Here is a 22,709-nt window from a genome sequence, read left to right as displayed (position 1 = left end):
TTAGACCTGAAAAAGAAGGCGAAGTCTATCATTTTCCAAAATGGGGCAAGATGCAAGGAGAAGAGGCCCAACAAGACAGGACACAGAAAGAGTATAGCCCGGACTTGTTAGCCAGGTGGCTGTCAGACATCCAGTGGAGCACCCAGCAGGCAGCTAGACTCGGAAGTTCAGGGAAGAGGCCCCGCAGGGAACGAAGGTGGGAGCTGTCAGTGGAGGCACGATATTTAAAGCCTGGAGTCCTGCTGAGATCTCCTCCTGGGTGGCCATGGACAGAGCAGCACCTGAGGGGGACTCTACTATCTGGTGGGCAGCCAGTGGGGAAAACTGCAAAGGAGGGAGAATGTGGTGACCTTGAAGTCAAGGTCAGAAAGGCTCCCAAGGAGCAGGGGAGAGGCAGATGAGACAAGGGCTGAGGAACGCCCCTTGGACCGGGGAACCGGCAGTCACTTGAAAAACCAGTGGTGCAGAAATTGCACGACGCTTATCACAGCTGCGACTACCTACAGTTACTCTGCTCCAATCTGTTTTTGCCTGATCTAAGGCAAGCGAGTTCCAAGCAAGGCGGAGGCCAAGGAAGTCTTGCCCTTCACTGTAATTCCAGGAAGGACCCCCACGGTGGCTCAAACATGTGGAACAAAGGACCATGGAAGCCAAGGAGGAAGGTCCCTCTTTATCCGCAAAGCAAAGGATACACTGGCCCAGCACTGCCCAGGGGGCCAATCTGGCCGGGCACACACCCAATGACGGGAGGCCCGAAGGCAGCTATCTTCGGATCCCTTCTCCTGGCTTTATTCTCGGGGCCTCTCCAGTTCTCCGGCGGTTGCCACAGCTGGTGGGCACTTGCTGTGCCCCAGCCCCAGTTTCTTCAGCGGGTCTGTGGGGGGAAGGCCGGAGAACTCGTGTTTCTAACAAACGCCCAGATGATGATCATGTCCCCCCCGGGCACCATGCTTTGAGAAACACTGGTTTAGTGTGATTCTCGTAGCTATCCTTGGTCATTTTTGTTCCCCTACTTAGAAATCATAATGTAAGCTGAGAGACAATGACTTTTCAAAATCCTTCTGAAGTTTGAAAAGATAACTGAAAGTAACATTTCAACATTTCCTAAAAATGGCAGCTATGTCTGTGTCAGGCTCTAGCGAAGGGAATTTGGCCCAGTTACAACGAAGTCACGTGTGTCCCACGTGCCCCGGGGCAAACCACAAGCAGCCCTGACCACTCGCTGGACCTCTTTCTGAATTAAACGTCACAACAGCCACTCCTCAAGTGCTCACTCTGGGCCACTCCTGGGACAAAAACGGTCCACGTACATCATCTCTTAATTTATAACAACCCCGTGAGGAGGAACCACAGTGCCCATTCTGCAGATGAGAAAACCAAGAAGTAACTGCCCACAGTTATACGGATAAGAAGAGGGGATGCTGGAAATCAGACCCAAGTCTGCAAGCGCAGCGATCTTGGTGGGCGTACACACCTGTCCCCCGGGCTCCACCAGGATGCCTTGAGGCACGCCGGCCCAAGGGCTTGTGTGCTCCCGGCGCAAGACCTGGCCTCAACACGGTGCGGTGTCTACGCACGCGAGTGAAGGGACCTGCGGAGGCCTCAGGCTCACCCTCCCACACGGTGTCCTGTTTCCTGTTGTTCAAGGTGGACTTGTCCCAGGAAAGAGACGACAATAACAGTAAACGCTCTCCAGCACCTACGACATTCAATACCGTTCTGAGCACCGGAGGTACATTCACACATTTCGTCCTCACCCCTCCGAGGCTGGTCCGGTTATTCTCCAAATTTCCGAGAGGACGAAAATGGGGCTCAGGAGGTTAAGGGACTTGCCCACACAGCCAAACAGTGGCCGGGCTGGGATACGGACTCTGACAGTCTGCCTCCAAAGTCTATGGTCTTACAGCACTACGCGGTGGCGCTTCTCTCCGGTAATAAAAACATTCCAAAGAGAAGGGGAGGAGGAACCGGAGTTTCCTACACCTGGCACCGTCTGGCATCACGGGCCTCGGCAGTCGGCGCCGGCTCTGGGCTCTCTAAAGCGTGTGGGCGGAGAGCCGGACCAGGCTGAGCTTTGAAGGCCGCGACAAAGCGTGTGGGTGGACATCTGTGGCAGCCGCCAGCTGCTGTACCCCCACGACAGCAGGTACCCGGCCCTGGATCCCTGTGAGGCCTGGCCAGCCCGGGGCGGGAGGGCCAGAGACACAAAGCACGAGCACACAGGACACGGGCAGGATTGTATGACCCTTGCCGGTACAATTACATCCTTTATTATTGATGGTTGAAGCCAGACGGTCCTCGTCCCTGCGGTATTGGGTTGCCACATAATTAGTGGACCTAGTCACTCCAGTTCACAGAAATCCTTTAGGTTCAAAACATAATCCATGTCCACCTTTAAAAAAAAAAAAAAAAGTACGACAAAGAAAACAAAGAAATTCAAACATGATGTGAGTGACAGGAAGAGTCACGGGAAAATCTCCCTAGGATAATGGTTACTTTTTTCAAAGTGTGGATCTCTTTAAAAATTCTTAAACAGCTTGGCCATTTCGTTTCTAAGAAATTTACGGCAGAGCTTTGCACACAGACTCCTCGAATTTTTAATTGTGTGCTATTGTAATAAGCCTACGCAAGGAGCGCTTCAGAATCCAAATGTAACAACCCATAAAAATGAATTCCAACACCGAAGTACTTTGCGAGCCTCCTGGGTCCAGACGACTGCTCTGGGGAACGTCAGACGACATTCAGAACAAATTTAGTTTGCCGAGGCTTTCACAAAATGAAATAGGCGCGCATCCACCGCGTGGCTGGGGCCAGAGCCCCGGGATGTGCTCCCCGCCTCGCCCCACACGCCGCACCGCTGTACCTAACACGTTTAATACTCAAAGGGGCCGTCCTCTGCAACCGCGCAAGCGCCACTCCGGGCCAGCCCCACTTCCCCTCCTCTGGACCAGTCCAGGAGCCACATTCTTGCCAGGGTGACGCCATCACGGCTCACACGCGTAAAACCCTCCAGGGACATCACCTCACGCAGGCCCCACAGACAGCCCCTCTCGCTGCTCCCTGGGCCCGGGCTGCCACTGCCCCTTAGCACAGGCCGCCCCCACCGCCTGCGGCCCCTTCCCTGCCGAGGCAGAGGAGCAGCGAGGGCCCTGGGGCTGGGTTCCGGCCCTGCCCAAGTCACTGAGCCTGTCTAAGTGCTCCTTCCGTGAAATGAGGACGGTAATAGTACCTTCTTGAGAAGCCTGTTACGAGTTTTAAATGAACCAGACACCCAAGTGCTGACTCATCTGAAACCAGCACACAACAATCGCTCGTGATCCCTGTTGTTAATAACTCCGTCACACCTTTGACCTCAACCTCGTGTGCAGCCTTGCCCAGCAGGCCGCGCCCCTGCCCCCACGCACACCCGTCCTGTTCCTTTCCATACCCGCCCTGGAGTCCTCTCCTCACCAGAGGGGTGCTCTCCAGCACGGTGCTGTGTGAGCTCTGTAAGCCCAGGGCCACGCACGAGGCCCGGCACTCACTAGGTCCTCCAAAATATTTAGCAGGGGCGCCTGGGGCGGGGGGGGGGGGGGGTCTGTCGGTGAAGCGTCTGACTTCGGCTCAGGTCATGAACTCATGGTTCGTGGGTTCGAGCCCCTTGTCAGGCTCTGTGCTGACAGCTCAGAGCCTGGAGCCTGCTTCGGATTCTATGTCTCCCTCTCTCTCTGCCCCCGCCCTGCGCGCTCAGTCTCTCTCGCTCTCAAAAATAAATAAACGTTTAGAGAAAAAAAGTATTTACTAAGCAACTGCCAATGGATACAAAACCGAGGCTGGAGGGGTCGGCCTGCCGGGGACAGTGTCACAGCACCGGCAAACGGCAGAGGTGAGGATGGCTGGGACTCGGAGCCCTGGAGAAGACGCGGGCTGTCACAGTCAGAGCTTCCAAGGCCACAGAGGCCCCTGGCCCCGCTGAGTCTGGGCACGAACCTTCTTTGCAAAGACAAGCACATGTCTCCAGCCGCTGGCATCGCCCCCTGCTCGGGGACGGAGGCAGCCTGGCGGTGATGAGACGCCACAGGCCTGGCCTGGCCTCTGAACCCCGTGCCCTCCCCACCTCAGACAAGTAGGCAGCCTGTGAGCCAGCAAGGGGAAGGGGATCATCCTACGGCCTGGGTGAACAATGGCCCTCGCATTCCTGGCCAAATCAGCACCGGAAGGATTGAGCTCCAAGAAACCCATGGGATCAGAGGGCAAGAACGCTTTAGTATCAAACATCATTGACACACCTCTGACAACAAACACATTTACAACTCTTGCTGGAAAAACTGATCAAATTGGGTTATAAAGATCTAGAGCCCCGCTATCTCTTTCCTATACGCATGCTGTGAGCTACAGGAAATGAAAAAGGTTAAAGTCATCAACATTCTGAAGACAGACTTACATTTTAGGAACTTGGCATGCAGATTAACACAGTTTTCCAATTTCAAAGCCTCAATAAAGGCCATTTTTACAAGGTTCATAAATACATGCTAATAACATGTTTCTGTGTTTTTGTATCTTGTATACCTTTTGTATTTTCTTTGAATCTTTCTGAGCATTCTCTCGGAGTGGTACTTTTCCAAATAACTTCCATCCCAAGTCATTCTGTCTGTCAAGTCTTGCATTCTGTTTTCTAGCAAGCAAATTCCTACAGGAAGAAAATAAGAGGGTTAGGAAACTTCTGGGCATTTACAAAAATACCAGGACAACGAGTCACTCTTGAATGAACACAAATAGACTTTCCTTTGAGACAACAATGTGATGAACCACAAGCTTTAATTCTTCAGATGTGATTTTTCACGTAAGACACAGAATTACGCAGCAAGGAAAAAGCCCTTAAGCCACAAATAAGTTTTTTGTTGTTCCACAGTTACAGGTACAAATTCTATAACTTAAAGTAAGGAAACACCTCATACTATAACAAAGTCTGTAACAAAAGTGACCTTTAAAGTCAGACCGAACTGAATTGAAACTTGGCCTCAACACTAGCTGTGTAACTCTGACCAGTACATTAACCTTTCTAAGCTTGTTTCCTTATGTTTAACAAGGGTCTTTGCGGGAATTAGAATTACAGGTACACAATCAGTGCTTAAGAAATAAGAGCTGCTAGGGGCGCCCAGGGGGGCTCAGTCAGCTCAGTGTCCAACTCTGGATTTTGGCTCAGGTCACGATCTCACGGTTCGTGAGACAGAGCCCCATGTTGGGCTCTGTGCTAACAGCATGGAGCCTGCTTGGGATTCTCTCTTCCTTTCTCTGACCCTCTCCTGCTCATGCCCCTTCCTCTCTCTGTCTCTCAAAATAAATAACCTTTAAAAAAATAAAAAAGAAATTATATTAAGTCAGAGCTGCTTTAATAATTAACCTCTAGCTCAGTTTAAATTACCTATGGGGGGCACCTGGTTGGCTCAGTTGGTGGAGCACACACCTCTCAATATTGGGGTTGTGAGTTTGAGCCCCACCTTGCGCACGGAGCCTACTTAAAATTAATTATCTATAAGGTAAATTTATATTGCCTATTTATAGTCTCCACATATAATGAAAAGAAAGCCACTCAAGAGAGAGTCCAAGGTCTTCCGTCCCAACAACATGTGAACAGGTCCCAAATAACACAAATAAATCCCAAACGGTAGTACAAAATAAACCACGTTCTGGAAGGCCCATTCATTCAAAACAAATGGTTTCCAGGGCTCACTGGATAGTAGAAGATGAACCCGCATCTAGCTCATGTGCTAGAAAGTAAGAAAGTGCTGAAAGAAATATAGGGGGACACATCTGAAGGGAACGGCAGCCAGCTTGAAACAAGGGCTCCCACTGGCTACATCTGGAGCAATCTAACCATCAAGATAAATGATGAGAGCAAGGGACTATAGTCGCTTCAATGAAACAAAAATCCAAGCACCCACATGGATACAAACAAGAGGAGGAGGAGGGAAAAATGTCCTGAACAAGCACAGGAAGACTGACGAGGCAGGAGAGGAGGGATGGGGGGGAACCTGGTAGCTGACAGCTGCAGGAGGAAGAGGGTTTCCACAGGGCTTGAAAGTATCTCCCACAGATTACGTGTTAATTACAAAGGCAACCCTCCTGGGGCAAGTGCTCAAAGCCGCATTCCCAATGTCAGAGGAGACAGCACAGGCCCGTGGCTCCGATGTGCCCAGAACAGCACACCATATGGATGGAGGGAGGCAGGCAGACAATCAATCAGAGAAGATCCCTGAAACAACCAACAAAATGTGAATGCGGACCGCGGACTGAGAAACAGCACAGGGTTGATGTTGCATTTCCCAACCTTACAACTGCACGGTCGGTGGTTATGTGAGAGAATGCTCTTGTTCTTAGGGGATATACAGATATATTGAGGGGGAGACAGGCATGGTATCTCCAGCTGATTCTCTTAATGCTTCGAAGAAATACTTACTTGCTTATATGGCACATATTCCACACTCACAGGACAGTGAGTGAAACACAGAGCGTATCGAAGTAAAGAATGCATGGAAGTTCCCTGTGTTTTTCTTGAAACTTTTCAATACATTTAAGATCATATCAAAATAGAGTCATGGGGCGCCTGGGTGGCTCATCAGGTGAGCGTCCAGCTTCGGCTCAGGTCATGATCTCGCAGTTCGTGGGAGTCCCATGTCAGGCTCCCTGCGGTCAACGTGAAGTCTCCCTCTCTCTCTGCCCCTCCCCTACTTGTGCACACGCACTCGCTCTCAAAAATAAATAAAGCATTAAAAAAATAAAGTTATGAAAACTGTCAGAAAAGGAAACAAATGGTCTCGCTGTATTCTCTTCTGTTGTGGTTACAATAGAATCCATTTCAGAAACCGTTTCATAGCCCAAGGCAATTCTATACATACCTTTATAAGAAAGAAACTTTGGTTAAAAAAAAAGAAAGAAACTCTGGGCTATCCCCAGGCCCAGCCTGTGTACCACCTAAGACAGCCATTGGTGAAACACACACGGTTCAAACCGAGCTAAAATGTCAGGCACCCAGAAGGATACTAAGAGCTGGGGCATCCAGAATTCGGTTCACTAACAGCTGACATTTTGCTAAAGAGGAGTTGCCTCTGGAGAAGGGGACTGGGACTAACGGTGAGGAACCCCAATGCACCTGGAAGGGGAGGGGACAGGAGTGAGGGCTACACCTCCTGATGAACCTCAACCCTATTGTGGAGGGATGCGTGTCAGTGAGGGTCTAGAGGGACAAGGAACAGAATAGAGAATCCCACAGAAGCGACTGGGCATCTGTGCTCCGGGAGGCGGAATGTAAATGTGGTCCTGGTCACAGAGACGGGGCCAGCAGGGGCAAGAGGAACAGAAACATTGGTTTTTCCGTCCACTGGACAACGATGTAAATCTGTACAAATGTAGTGCAGATGAAACTTACCAAAATCATGACTCATGACAGACCATGACTTATCAAAGGCATCTTTGGCTGTATTATTTTTTGTGGATGAGAGCTGAGGACCTCGGAACGAACAGGAATCCCTCCCTAGCTTCAGCTGTGTGTGTCACTGGCACAGGTAACAGGTGCCTCTTGCTCCCCTTTCAGGTCGGTGGGTCATCGGAAGGCTGGCATGGATCTGGCTGTTGGGCCCAGGAGGCCAGATGGAACCGAGGACCTGCCTCCTCCCATCATGTGACCAAACCCCACTCCCGGGCAGGTGCAGTGAGAGAACTCAGATGGGGCAGGGAGAGCCCAGTAGCCCTGACGGTTCCCTTTAACCCTGTGCAGTCCTCCTAACCCAGAGGCACCCTTGGGAAGACACAGCCGTGGATCCCTCAGGCTGTCCCTTCACGAGCCCTGTGCCATAGCGAGTTAGCAGAAGCCCTGGCCCTCAGACAGCCTAAGCGCTCTCATGTAGTGGAGTAGACAGTGGCCATAGCCAGTATCTGTGACACCTCACCAGGGGGCAGAACACAGGGACTGCTTGATTCAAGCTTCCTCAAATCCACCTGTCCCACCACCATCTTCGGGAAGTACTCCCGTCCGTCCTGGTTCTGCAGAACCTCTGGACTCACTCTGCAAAGCCGACCCAGACCGGCTGCCGCCCGTCCAACCCCCAGGCCTGGGCTCCCACGGAAGCTATTTCCACAGCACCCACCCTGCTGCTCTGTGCCTGTCGGGTGCACACCCTCTCTCCACACACCTGTCTCTAGGGGTGCGGGCTGCTGGGGGGGCAGGGCAGAGTCACCTCTGCATCTCCAGAATTCTATCCAGCACGCAGGAGGCGCTCTATACAAACGGGGCAGCCGCATGTGCAGGGGAGGCAGGTGCAGAGCTATGAGGAGGCAGAATGGGACCTCAGCCCATCACCCTCCAACCTGGGGCCCGTGGAGTGAACCACCTCCGAGGGCGGCAGTGATGCCTAAGTGCAAGCTTCCACACACGCTCCAGGTGAAGGGCAAGTCCAGACAAATCAAGGCCCAGGACTAAGAACTAAACAGAGATAAGCTCTGAGCAGGGTTAAGAGAATGCCCTGAAAGAAGGGGCCATGGAAGATGGGGGTGGGGGGGACGCGGTGAGGGGTTGCTGGGAGAGGAGGGAGGAGGGGCGGAACAGAACACCACAATCTGCTCCCAGGCCAGAGCCCTCCTGGGGGGCAGCCAGCGGCTGTGCACGAAGGCTGAGGGCAGTGCCCGGAGCACTGTTCCAAGCCGGACGCAGAACCAGTCATGGAGACTCCCTTTGTTTTGCATCCCCAGTAGAGGGCCCTTTGCCCCAGGGCTAGAATCCTTTGCGAAGGAAGAAGCATTCACTCTACTGGCAGCATCAAGGACCTCAGCTGTCGACCTCAATCCAGTCTCTGAAGGGCAGAAACAGCACCAAAATGGGCCAGACTCTCACCTGAGCCGGAAGGGAATCAAATCAGCAAGGGCCAATAAACCACCAGTGGGTCCTCAATCCGCAGGGCACAATGACACGGTCTAACCAAAGCTGTTGGCATCGGGGTTCCCTGAGAGCCACCCGGGCTCCGGATGCTGAAGCCTGCCCCACCCACCCGCACCTCTCACCCACAGGCACCCACGTGGGGGCGGGCACGGCTTTCCTCCTGACCAGCCCCCTTCCTCCAGGATGCCCGCTCACATCCTGCAGCCGGCGGGAGGAGTAATGGCTGAAGGGGAAGCACTGAGGACTTGTCCACAAACGAGGTGAACCCCACTTCTAAGAGGCTGACGAGGGCCTTATAATCCCTCCTGAGCCTCACAATCCCTCCTGAGCCTCGTCCCAGGAGCACCCCCGCAGGCAGGCGGCCCGAGCGGAGATCTCTCATTCATGCACTGAATTTTTCTGAGGGCGGCACCACAGGAGGCGGTCTTACTTGCTCGGAAACCCTCAGTCTCTCCCCAGGTTAGCTCCAAAGCTCTCACCTGATTTGGCAAGGGTCTGGCCCCTCTTCGGGTCATTCGGGGCCGCGCACACATCCGGGCAGGCACACAGCCTGTCACCCCACCCCACCCCCACCCCCCAGTGTGCTTGCCCCACCCTTTCTTCAGGTGTCCCTGGAGCGCAGGACCAGGATCCATCAAGCCCTGGGCCCCTGCAGAACTCCCGCTGCATCTACCATGATGCTCCAGAAATCTCTCCGCCACACAGTGGGCACAGATGGATGGCACCAGCCCTGTCCCCCAAATCCCTTCAATGGCTTCCACCTGTTTGTGGCACCATGGCACACATGTTGTTCCCCCAACCCTCAAAGTGCTCCTGAAAGAGGAGACGTGAGGGCTTGCCCCCCAGGCGCGTTTCAAGGGTCAAACAAGGCGAGGACCTCACAGGCCTGGCCTACTGTATCACACACACTCGGTTCACGTTCACGACAACAGCAGCTGTTGTCACCATCATCACCACGTGGCGTTTCTCCATTAGGGGACTGACAGCACTGTCCTCCAGCTCAATCCCCTTCAGCTGAGCTAACGCTCTGCACCCTAAAGGCATTAGACAGGGGGGCAGATGAGAGGCGAGGTTTACAGGAATGGTGGGTTGAGGGAAGGTGACCCAGCAGGGGCTGGCCCCACCAGGGATCTGTTGATAATGCCTATCCTATCCGGACACATTTTCCAACAATGCTGAAGAGGCCTCCGGAAATACACTTTGGGGCTGTCCGTGACTAAGCCACGCCCAACTACAAGGGAAAAGAATAATCCTAAGAGCCTGCAGGAAGCAAAAGAAAAGACCCTTGGGCAGGAAAAGGGAGCCAGGGTTTGAATGGGGCATCTCCCCCTGGCTGGAACAATCATTCTTTTCATTTCAATAGGTTAACAACTCAGAGGAAGAGACATGGGACACCCATGACAAAGTAACGCTAAAAACAATGGCGTGTTAATTTCTGCCTGCCAGCTCTCCTGCCTGCTGTGGAGTGCCACCCACAAGTGAGGGGCACCATCAGTAGCAGGGGCAAGATCAGGCACGGACACAGGTAACTGGGACGAAATGGACTATCAGGACTGCTCATCACCAAGACCAGTCGGGCACGGCTTTATGCAGTCTCTGACCGGTGCTCCCTTTCCTCCGACTCCCCCACACTATAAGCCACAGGATCCTTCCTTCGCCAGGCTTGTCCAGTGCCTTATCATGTGGCTTATAGTGCTTATACTTCCCAGGCAGGACATGTGACAAGGGCCAAAGCGGGGCGAGTGGGGAAACATACAACCTGGAGACCTGAACGCCCCACGCCTCCTGACAGAGGGGTCAGGCCCTCACCGCCCAGGACGGGCCACCAGCCACACAGGCTGCTGAACACATGACAAATGTGCGTGTCATTGCGCCGAAATGCGCCAGCTGGGACGGAGTGTTCTTCAAAGTGTCAAAAAAGACCGAAAACTACCCAGGGGTTCACGACGTGTCCATATACATCAGTAAGAAGGGTCAGGGGATAGCCTGGCTGGCTCTGTCGGTAGAGCATGTGATTCCCGATCTTGGGGGTCATGAGTTCGAGCCCACACTGGGTGTAGAGATTACTTAAATAAATCAAGCCTTTTTTTAAAAAAAGGGGGTCAGGGCCATTTTTTTTTGAAGGACCAACAACTATTCGTCGTTAAAGGCAAAAAGCGAAGCGCGTAACAGCGTAAAGCAGGCCGCACAGTACGTGCACCTGCGTTGCTTGTACCAGCACAGACTACCTCTGGGAGAAGACGGCAATGGCATTCTGTGCTCCTGCGACGGCTTACCCGGTGGCACGGTGCAGAAACAAAACTCTTCACCACACACTCTACTGCACTTTCTGGATTTTGTACCGTGCAAGCGCATCGCCTATTGGAGAAAGTTAACAGGGGCGCCTGGGTGGCTCAGACGGTTAAGCATCCAACTCGGGTTTTGGCTCAGGTCGTGATCTCACAGTTTGTGAGTCTGAGCCCCATGTCGGGCTCTGCACTGACGGTGTGGAACCTGCTTGGAGTTCTCTCTTTCTCCCTCTGTCTCTGCCCCTCCCCTGCTCACACACACTCCCTCTCTCAAAAATAAATGAACTTTAAAAAAAAAAAAAAAAAGGAAGAAAAAAGTTCATATATAAAGAGGCCGTTGCTAAATTAGGGATTTCTGCCCATAAGAAAGGAAGCGAGGGGTGCCTGGCTGGCTCAGTCGGTGGGGCGTGCAACTCTTATCTCGGGGGTGGTATGTTCCAACCCCATGCCGGGTGTAGAGATGACTAAAAAACAGAAAAAGAGAAAATTAGTGCTTCTGCACCACCCCCACCCCCATCTTCCAAATCAGGAAGGTTTTATCAAACCCCAAAACAGTGCCCGATTTTTCTGCCCGTCCCTAGTAAGGCTAGGTGGCGAGTGCCAGGAGCCCCTGCTGTGTCGGGTGGCAAGTGCCCTAACCAACAAAAAGCTGGAGAGCAAGTGAAACGGCCAGTGATGCTGCACTGGTACAAATAAACACTTAGAAAAGAGAAGTGAAACCGTACGGAGCCGCACCTGGGAAGGCACTGGCGGCTCAGCCCGCGTGGCTCATGCACCCGCTCTGCCCTGTGCCTCACGACCCCAGCCGTGAGCCGGAGCAGTGAGCACGACACAAGCGTCCCAAGGAGAACGGCCTACCTCCTACAAGTTAGGTAAGTTCCTAAGGTCGCCCACCAGGGACTCAGACCCCCGCCCTTCCAGGCCTCCGCAGTCCGGCGCAGCCTCCGACCACACAGCCGAGAGCTCTGCAAGGGCACAGAGCCAGCCCTGTGGTCAGCACGGCCGTGCGCACACACTGCCGTCCCCTCCCAGACCTCATACAGACCAGCAAGGCTGCAGGGACATGCGCGCAGGAACACGACAGAACGGCTGAAAGGCAACTGTCACCAAGGGGCCACAGGCGTACTCGCGGTCCCGTCACGCTGACCTGACCACCCTGCTCCAGCAACTTCAGGCAGAGGCAGAACGGGGGCCTTCCTGGTGAGAGGCCCCTAAATCTGAACCCCAGGTTCCCAGCACAGGCAGCTCAGGTGCTTATCTGCTCCAAGAAAACTGGAAGATGGGACATAACTTTGTTATCACCTATTCCTGGCTGAGAAGTGATGCACAGGAGGCTACAAGGGGCCTAGCTGTGGCTCCAATCGGGGCTCCCCACCCCACCCAACCCCCCCAGCCTCAGGGCCCCACCTCCCACCCCACTGCCCACCCCACCCTCCACCCCCACCCCCTACCCTCAGGACCACACCCCCCACCAAAGCAGCAAAGGCCCAGGGCCTCACGGTTTTCATCTGTAAATGGAGATAACAAGTCTCGGGAGAACTAAGTGAAATAACACACAACTCATCGGGGCAGGTGTGTGTGCAGGGGCCACAAGGAGAGGTGACACGCTGGGAGCCTGTGTCTTCTGCCTGCACAGAGTTTTCCAGCTGGAAATATTTATCAGCATTTTTAAATATGGAGAAATCAAAGAAAAACCTGGGCTTCTGGCTTCTCCTGACATACCGTAAGAGCTGGCCACACGGGCACGTGTTCCCGCACCACAACCAGCCAGAGCTAAGCTGTGGGTTCATCTGGGCCGTGCTCCACCTGGTCCTCCACTGCCCACACGTCAGGACACCTGCCACTGCAGTGTCCCCCCTCTCAGCCACCTGCAGGGCCAGATCCCAGTTTTAAGGGGCTTTGAAGCTTATTCATTTGGGGGAATCTTCTAGACATTAAAAAAAAATGTTTAGTTATGAACACAAAATTAGGCAGACATGAGGAGTCCTGAAGGTCAAGCATCATAACATCATAATTCTAACACTGTCCTTTTGGCTTTGGAAACCTGGGACGTGCTTCCATGTGAGGACACTCCAGCGAGGACTTTTTTAACGTTAATTTATTTTTGAGAGAGGGCGCACAAGCAGGAAGGGGGATGGGAGGAGGGACAGAGGATCCGAAGCGGGCTCTGCACTGACAGCAGAGAGCCCGACACGGGGCTCGAACTCACAAACCCTGAGATCATGACCTGAGCCGAAGTCCGACACTTACCTGACTGAGCCACTCAGGTGCCCCCCCAGCAAGGACTTCCATCCAAAGTTCCACCTCTCCATTTTTTGACAAGAGACCGTATCGTCTAAGGACAGACCCCCCCTTTCTTCTTAAATGGTGTGGGGCTGAGGTGGTGCCTTTCAGCCCCGCCCCCACTAACTTTCAGACATTACTGAAGTCAAAATAAGGTGATTCCAGGAACAATCTAGAACGCTAGCTGACAGACAAGATTAGGTGCTGGATCTGGGTCCCTGGACCAGTGTATTTCAGAGCACGTGAAGTGTGTGCTGAGGGCAGCACCCAGAGCCAGGGCCCTACCTGGTGTAAGCACTCAAATGTCTTGCACGAGAGTTACCAACTTGTTCCTTTATGTGCCTTCATCACAGAATGTAAAGTCCACGAGGGTGAGTCCCGTCTCTTGTGTTTACTGTGGTGCCTTTATGGCCTAGAACAGTTCCTGGCATACAGGAAAACGTGTTTATCGAACACACGCTTTTTGGAGGACTTTTCAGAAAGCACACACAAGAATTATACCTGCCCATTTAAAACAGAGCAAGCCAGGGGGCGCCTGGGTGGCTCAGTCACTTAAGCATCCGACTTTGGCTCAGGTCACGATCTCACCTGTCTGTGAGTTCAGGCCCCGCATCGGGCTCTGTGCGGACAGCTCAGAGCCTGGAGTCTGTCTCAGATTCTGGGTCTCCCTCTGCCCCTCCCCGGCTCCCGCTCTGTCTCTGAAAAATGAACGAACCTTAAAAAAATAAAATGAAATGAAATGAAAACAGAGGAAGCCAGCATTCAGAGAGGTTGGGGAGTCATGCCCAGAGACACACAGAGCAACACGGAGCCCCGACTTGGATCCGAACATCCACGGCTGCTGCCCGGCAGCTGTCCACACTGCCCCAGAGGGTGGAGGACGGCGGGGGTAGAAGGCCACAGCCCTGCCCGACCTGGAGGAGCAGGTTCCACGGGCCACAGACACTCAGCAGGGACTGCTCAAACTCCTCGGAATCTTGGGAAATAAACCTCCAAAGTCCTCCTCCTTCAAGATACTGTGCATGTGAACTCCAGGTTGTGATTCGACGGTTCCCTGGGGCTTCTTGCTTTCTCCTTCCTTTGTGTCATTGACAAGACATAACCAAAGCTTGTTCCAAAGTCCTCAGAAATCCGCTAAAACACCGTCACGTTCTGTTCCCAGAACAGACGGGTATCTTCTCCACCATTTCCTGAATCACGACCACCCTTCACAGATCACCTGTCAGGTGCCCCGTACCGCGCCTGGCACGTCCCACATATTCTGCGTGAGAGATGGAACTCTGGAGGGAAGCCCTTGCTGGAGGGTCCTCACATGGAGGCACGACCCAGCAAGGGATCACAGTCCACCCACATGGCACAGACAGGAAACAGAGTCTCGGCGAGGCTGAGGAATTTGCTCCTGAAGGGACATCTAAATCCTGGTACTCCTCCGGGTAGAGAAGGCAAAAACGGTAAATGATTCCTCCAAAGCCTATTTCTTTCTTTCTTTTTTTTTTTTTCCAGATCTCCACCATCAGAAATCAACATGCCCCACTGCCACATCTATTTACATTGGGCCTCTGACTCCGCTCTGAAAACACGAGGGGAAAAGGCCAGCCCGCTCAACTGTCACAGGCACACAGGACACAAAACCGCATCCTACAAACCCAACCTCCTGTGCGATAAAACCCCATCTACCCTACAGGAAATATGAGGCGACTGAGACAGACACTGAGGTGTTCTTACTGGTCGCACACACAGTCACAAGTACCCGGGAGCCAGAAATATTCAGCGTCTCTCTTCCTTCAGAAAAGGTTAGCCAAGGAGCCTCTGATGTTATAAAGTTGATCCCTAAATCCGGAGGGAACAGCCAACACGGGAGTGCAGCGAGCATCAGACAGCACGCGCGCACACACCCGGGCCCCTGGCTCCCGGGGCACGCAGGCCCTCGCTGGCGCCTGGGGACCACACCCCTTCGAAAAGTGAGAAACGACTCTGCCCGACGGGGGCAGGGGTGCTGAATCACACCAAAACCTACAGACGTGGCAAAATCCGAGCTCCAGGTAGGCCTCCGATGACAAAAGCAAAAGCAAAAGCAAGAGGGGCGAGAGTGCAACCACAAACCTGTCCACGAACAGCAGCGCGGGGGAGACAGCCATCGCGTCTACTGGAGCCACACGCCTCCGAAAGGCCAGCCCCACAAGTGCAGACTGCTCCCGGGCGACATTCCCGGAGCCGGGAGCCGGAGCCACAGTCCCAGGCAGGCACCCTGGGCGCCCTTCCGGGCCCTGCAGCACAGTCTGGAAGGTTAAGGCACGCAGGGCAGGACGGACGGGGCGGACCAGCTGGGAGGGCAGAGGGCGGGGGCGGGGGCGGGCAGGGCTCTGACTCCGAACTAGTCACAGGGAGGGAGGAGGGCGGGCAGTCGGGGGAAGGAAAGCCCGCGTGACCAGGTGGGTTCCCGGGGGGCCCTCGCATCTCTGCAGAGACCACAGCCACCCCTGCCAGGGGAGGCCAACTGGCCACAGGACCCACAGGCCAGTTGGCCTGAGAAATAAAGCGAAATCCCCATTTGGAACAACCGCGAGCGTCTCCTGTGGGCCCGACACGGTACTTTGTGGAAGAAGCCATCGGGTATTCAGGTGAGTTCCAACACTGTCACATAAGTTCCTGTCAAAAACTTGCATTAGAACCATCACTAGGGGCGCCCGGGTGGCTCAGTCGGTTAAGTGTCCGACTTCAGCTCAGGTCACGATCTCGCGAGATCTCGCGTGATCTCGCGTGAGCTCGAGCCCCGCCGTGCTGACAGCTCAGAGCCCGGAGCCTGCTTCGGATTCTGTGTCTCCCTCTCTCTCTGCCTCTCTCCCGCTCACGCTCTGTCGAAAATAAAAACATTTTTAAAAAAAGTTTTTTTTTTTTTGTTTTTTTTTTTTTTAATTTTTTTTTCAACGTTTATTTATTTTTGGGACAGAGAGAGACAGAGCATGGACGGGGGAGGGGCAGAGAGAGAGGGAGACACAGAATCGGAAGCAGGCTCCAGGCTCTGAGCCATCAGCCCAGAGCCTGACGCGGGGCTCGAACTCACGGACCGCGAGATCGTGACCTGGCTGAAGTCGGATGCTTAACCGACTGCGCCACCCAGGCGCCCCAAAAAAAGTTTTTTTAAAAGCACCATCACTAGATGGGGGCACCTGGCTGCTCGGTCAGTAGAGCCTGGGACTCTTGATCTCGGGGTTCTAAGTTGGAGCCCCATGTTGGGTGTGGACATTACTTAAAAAAAAATCTTAAAGAAAAAAAAAGTGCCATCACTAGAGTATTCTCCCACCTTCATGACTCCAAATACCATTAGGTATAAAAAAAGGACAAGCTCTAACTAACAACTTCAAGGTCAACAAAAATGATCTACTCTAAACCCACAAGAAGTGACACAGGTAGGCTCTCCCTTGGGGCATCATTAAGCCTCCTCAGTCATGTGCCAACGTTAACCCATGGCAAAAAGTCCTCCACACGCCCCAGCCAGGGTCCTCCGTCTAATGATCAGCCCTGCCAGTGTGTTGGTGTGTTCACAACTGCACAAGAAATGTCTGACTAGAGAGAGTCAGTAGATGGCCATCTCCAGCAAGAGGAGGTGGTGAGGGGCAAAGAGAGAAATTTTACTCTCACTTTGCGAACTTCCGTTATTGCTGGGCGGCTCAGTCATTAAGCATCTGACTTGGCTGGGCTCACATCACGATCTCACGGGTCATGAGTTCGAGCCCCACTTCGGATGCACTCGAGCCCTGCTTCGGGCGAACATGAGCCCCACTTTGGGCGAGCCCCGTTTCTCTCTCTCTCTCTGCCCCTTGCTCACTTGCACCTTCTCTCCGCCTTCCTCAAAAACAAACACACGAAACATCAATTTCTGTTACTGCTTTAAAAATCCCAAGTGAGCATGTGTTACTTTTGCAATCAAAAAGAAAAGAAGACAGACGATCGAATCTGAGAGGCAACCCGGCGCTGGAGTGGTCCTGAGTGCTGAGTCTGCTGGGCTCCGGGAACGAAAGCCCTGCCCCAGCGCAGCTGGTGGCGGGGAGGTGCTGGCTAAGGAATGGACTCTAGCCATGGATGCCACAGCGGGGACCTGGACCAGAGGCAGGCCTGGGAATGAGCTGGAAACAAATTCTTGAGCCCCCTGCCCCCTGCACCAACTGAATCACACTCTGGGTTGAAGCCCAGCAAGCCCTGTTTGAATGAGCCCCCCGTGTGGCTCCGATGCTCACGCGTTTGAGAAGGACTGTTCGGACTATGTTTAAACACTTAAAACTCCTGCTACCTTGCTGGAAACTTCTGGTCCATTCCTCCCTACCACAGGAGTGGGGTCCACATCTGCTGGTCCGGCTCGGGAGTTACCGATCACTCATCCCGCTGCCAGAGGGACACGATAGTCGAAGTCCCTCCCCTTCCTTCCTTCCCTCAGGTTCACTCCCAGGACTCTCTGCGCTCCCCTGCACCAGCATCCTACAGCTGCACCTGCCCACATCCCTCCTAATTCTTCCCCCACCTGCACCACTCAGGCTTTACCCACTACACCTCAGCAAAACAAACAAAATCCAAAAATACCTACATTTTAAAAACCCACAAAGAAAACTCAGGTCGAAATGGCCTCACTAGTGAATTCTTCCAAATGTTTAAGAAGAAATACACGAACTCTTTCAGAGAACAAAACTTTTATTCCACCCCCAACCCCCAAAAGAAATGTATTAACTAGGTCATTCAATAAACACATTTGTAAGCATTATTAGCCAAGAAAAAATGTATTCAACTACACTTTCTGATGCCCCTAGAGGATCATTTGACATAAAGAGAGTGCGTGCGTGTGTGTGTATTTAAAAACTTCCCCCATGAAGGCCCTTTTTTTTTTTAAGTTTATTTATTTGTTTTGAGACAGAGAGAGAATCCCAATCAGGCTCCGTGCTGTCAGCACAAAGCCCGATGTGGGGCTCGATCTCATGAAGCATGGGATCATGACCTGAGCCGAAATCAAGAGCTGGACACTTAACTGAGCCACCCAGGTGCCCTTTTTATTATTTTTTAAAACTCATACACAATAAAAGCAAGCTTTTTGGTGTACACTTCTATGAGTTGTAACACATCGGTAGGTTCATCCAACTACCAGAGAAAACTCTTCTAGCAACTTTGAGAAACAAACACTCAACCCATTTTAGAAAGCCAGCATAATCCTGATACCAAAACCTGACGAGGGCATTGAAAGAAAGGAAAAGTTACAGGTCACGCTCTAATGAATATAGACAGAAAAATCATAAAATATTAGCAAATCAAATCCCGGGACAGATATGAAAGGATGATATGCCATAAATAAGTTGGGATTTTTTTCCAAGAATGCAAATTTAGCTTACTTAACGTTAGAAAAATACAATGTTACTTATCCCAAACAAAATAAAGGAGAAAACACGTATAATCATCAACAGATGCAGGAAAAAAAGCATTTGCTAAATAATGCAACACATTCATGACTTTTTTTTAAATCCTAAAACCAGGAATAAAAAGGAAACTTCCTTAACCTGATAAAAGGTATCTAATAAAAAGTACGGTGTCTGATAAGAGGTGTCCTAACAGCAAACATCACACTCCACGGGGAGATGGCGAGAGCTCTCCCAGAGACCAGGACCCACACGGGGTTTCTGCCACTCCACCACTCCAGTGCGGCACCGTGTTGGAGTTCCTACTCACGCGGTATGGAGAAAACAAAGGGAAAGGCGTAAGAATTGGAAGAAGTGAAGCTCATCCACAGACCACATCATTTTCTACAAAGAAGATCCAAAAGAATCCACAGATAAACTCTTAGAATCACTCAACATAGCAAGACTGCAGGATTCAAGTTCTATATACAAAATTAACTGCATTTCCAGCACTTCTAAAATGGCATCCATAAAACCATCAAAAATTTACACAGATCTTGGAATAAATTGAATGAAAGAAATGCAAGACCTTTACATTTTAAAAAAAAACTATAAAATATTGTGGAAAAATTACAGGAAATCAAAATAAATGGAGAAAATATCACATTCAGAGATAAGAAGCTTGCACACAGGAAAAAATGATCAACAGATTCAATGTAATCGCAAACAAAACTGCAGCTTTTGGGGAGCCTGGGGGGCTCAGTCGGTTAACCATCCAACTCTTGATTTCAGCGCAGGTCACATGACCTCACAGTTTGTGAGACTGAGCCCTGAGTCGGGCTCTGTGTTGACCGCTCCAGACCTGCTTGGGATTCTCTCTCTCCCTCTCTCTCTACCCCTCCCCCAATCCCTCCTCTCTTTCTCAGTAAATAACCTTTTAGAAAAATTTTTTCTAACTGCAGATTTTTTGGTGGTAATTGCCAAGCTGATTTTAAAATTTATATGGAAATGAAAAGTATGTAGAAGACTGAAAATAATCTTTTACTTTTTAAATTTCTTTTTAAAAGTTTATTTATTTATTTATTTTGAGAGAGACAGAGACAGCGTAAGCTGGGTAGGGGAAGAGAGACAGGGAGACAGAGAATCCCAAGCAGGCTCCACACTGTCAGCACAGAGGCCGACACGGGGCTCAATCTCACAAACCGTGAGATCAGGACCTGAGCTGGAACCAAGAGCCAGACTCTCAATCAGCTGAGCGCCACCCCCCCCACCCCCCTCGGCGCCCTGAGTCAAAACAATCTTAAAGAACAAAGAAGTAGAGGACTCGTTCTATCAGACAGCGAGACCTATTACATAGTTCTTATTAGTGAGAAATGGAACATATATGGTCACCTGATTTATTTCAAAGGTTCAATGAGAAAGATGATCTTTATAGCAAATAACCAATACCTCACATTACAGAAAATTAATTCTGATGGATCATGGAAACGGCAAAACAAGGCTTCTGGAAGAGAACAAAAAAATCTCTTAAACAAATACAAATTAACCATTAAATGAAAGATTCTGTCAATTAGAATTCATTAAGAACTTCTGTTCGCTAAGAAAAAAAAACCATTATGGGGCGCCTGGGTGGCGCAGTCAGTTAAGCGTCCGACTTCAGCCAGGTCACGATCTCGCAGTCCGTGAGTTCGAGCCCCGCGTCGGGCTCTGGGCGGATGGCTCGGAGCCTGGAGCCTGTTTCCGATTCTGTGTCTCCCTCTCTCTCTGCCCCTCCCCCGTTCATGCTCTGTCTCTCTCTGTCCCAAAAATAAATAAATGTTGAAAAAAAAAATTAAAAAAAAAAAAAAGAAAAAAAAACATTAAGAGAATGAAAAGGTAAGCGAGAGTGTAGAATATATCTGCAACACATCTCACAAAAGACTGTTATCCTGAATATATCAAGTATGCCTACAAGTCAATAAGACAACTGCAGGGGGCGCCTGGGTGGCTCATTTGGTTGAGCGGCTGACTTCGGCCCAGGTCATGATCTCGCAGTTTGTGAGCTCGAGCCTCGCATCGGGCTCTGTGCTGACAGCTCGGAGCCTGGAGCCTGCCTTGGATTCTCCGTCTCCCTCTCTCTCTGCACACCCCCCCCCCCCCACGCTCGCACTCTGCCTCTCTCATAAATAAACAAACATTAAAAAAAATTAACAACAACAATACAAAAGACAACTGTAGGCACTTCACAAAAGAAGATTCCAAATGGTCAGTAAAATTTGAAAAGATGCACCCAACCCTTAGTCGTCAGGAAAATCCAAGTTAAAGCCAAACACAATACCCTTTACCTAAACTTCTATCGCCAGAATGGCAAAACCAAAAAGCCGACAACACCAAATTCTGGAGAGGCCGTGTGGCGCCCAGAACTCCTGCACCCTAGTCCAAGTATGTGCAAGGGCACTGAGGTACCACCGCCCTGGAAGAGCACGCAGCAGCGTCCGCTAAAGCACCCCGGTACAGATGCACCGAAACACATGAGCGAGAACACTGTGACCAGCGTTCTCCCTACTTGTCAAAAACGGACCAGATCCAACGTCCCCCCTGCAGAGAACATTCAGCGGTACATCTGTACACCCCGAAACCATCCACAATGAGAGAAAATGAACGCTGCCACACATAACAACCCAGGTGAACGTCACACAAGGTTGAGCGAAGAAAGCCAGACACAGAGTATGTGCCATATGACTCCAGCTAGCCAAAGTCAAAAAAAAAAAAAAAAAAAAAAAAAAAAAGGGACAACTAATCTACAGTGATAGAAGTCACAAGTCACAACAGCGGTTGCCCTTGGGGAGTGAGGATGGAGATGTGGGGGGCAGGGGGTGCTGGTCACACTCTCCACAGGGCACACGTGTGAATGGGCTTCCTTCGTCCACTTTGGTCATCACCAGCTCAGCTCAAACCCCGCTCCTCTCCTCGGGAGCCTTCCTGGCCGACGGGCCCCTCCCCACCTCACCCCTCCCGTGCTCCCCGCAGGCCCTGTGCGCACTTCTCTCTGGCAGAGGGCTGGGGGTGTATTTCAGTTATTTCCACGTCACGCGTCACTTCCCGCCGCCCTGGGGGCAGGGAAGGCACGTCCTACTTGGCCTTTGCACCCCCCAGGGCCCGGCATAAAACCTGCGGGACAGTCTGCAGCACAGGTCAGTCATTAACTAACGCTGACACGCGCCCCGGCTGTGTGCCTCTCCCTGAGAAGTCACCGGGGGTGCACAAGACCCGTGCGTGCCTGCGTCACACGGCCTCCTTGAGATCTCCTTCAAACATGCCCCAGCAGTTAGACACAGGGCACAAGTTACACGGGGAGGCCCTCTCTGACATCAGCTTAGGTTTTCACGAGGAGGGAGAGGGCAGGGCGAAAATCCTGTATAATGCAGTAGGGAACATTACTCGACTAAGGGCACAAGTACGAATTTATTTTTATTAAGCTCTGAGAAGTAAGGAAAGAAAGACGCGCTGCTAGTTAAGGACAGCCTGTAGCGTCACGAGGCAGGAGCCGTCTGGGCAAGGCCGACAGTTGAGAGGTGGGATGAACGGCCCCGGTCTTCCGATTTTAGGAACCTTAAGGAGGAAGAGCTGACCTAAGGCGCGCGTAGCATGCACGGGATTCCGTGCCAGGCAGACCTGGGCTCACGTGCCAGCTTCAGCACACGCTGGCTCCGGGTAAGACATGAACCACGTCGCAGTTTCCCACCTGCAGAACGGAGTCACCCCCCTCGCTTTCCAGGTTCGGGACTGTCACCTGCGCTTGCCCGTCACGCTAAGGGCAGCTTGTTCACCACACAGGGAATTCTTTTTCATTCAACAAATACACGG

At 51.9% G+C, this 22,709-nt stretch overlaps 1 protein-coding gene across 5 annotated transcripts in view; it reads right to left on the bottom strand.

Moving 5' to 3' along the window:
- The window catches only part of TBC1D14 (TBC1 domain family member 14), a 111,520-nt gene that overhangs the window by 57,170 nt on the left and 31,641 nt on the right, over positions 1-22,709 (bottom strand). For 4 of the 5 annotated variants that reach the window (XM_043573034.1, XM_043573033.1, XM_043573031.1 and 1 more), the window contains exon 3: positions 4,549-4,669. In XM_043573034.1, the coding sequence (XP_043428969.1) occupies positions 4,549-4,669 (121 nt within the window). Of the gene's footprint in view, positions 1-4,548; positions 4,670-15,588; positions 15,762-22,709 lie in introns of those variants that run through there. The other variant, XM_043573036.1, reaches the window with a different exon arrangement.

The sequence above is a fragment of the Prionailurus bengalensis genome, chromosome B1 (genome assembly GCF_016509475.1).
Source record: "Prionailurus bengalensis isolate Pbe53 chromosome B1, Fcat_Pben_1.1_paternal_pri, whole genome shotgun sequence".
Classification (NCBI taxonomy): Eukaryota; Metazoa; Chordata; class Mammalia; order Carnivora; family Felidae; genus Prionailurus; species Prionailurus bengalensis.
The sequence above is the reverse complement of the archived record's forward strand: the minus strand, read 5'-3'. Positions and strand labels throughout refer to the sequence as shown.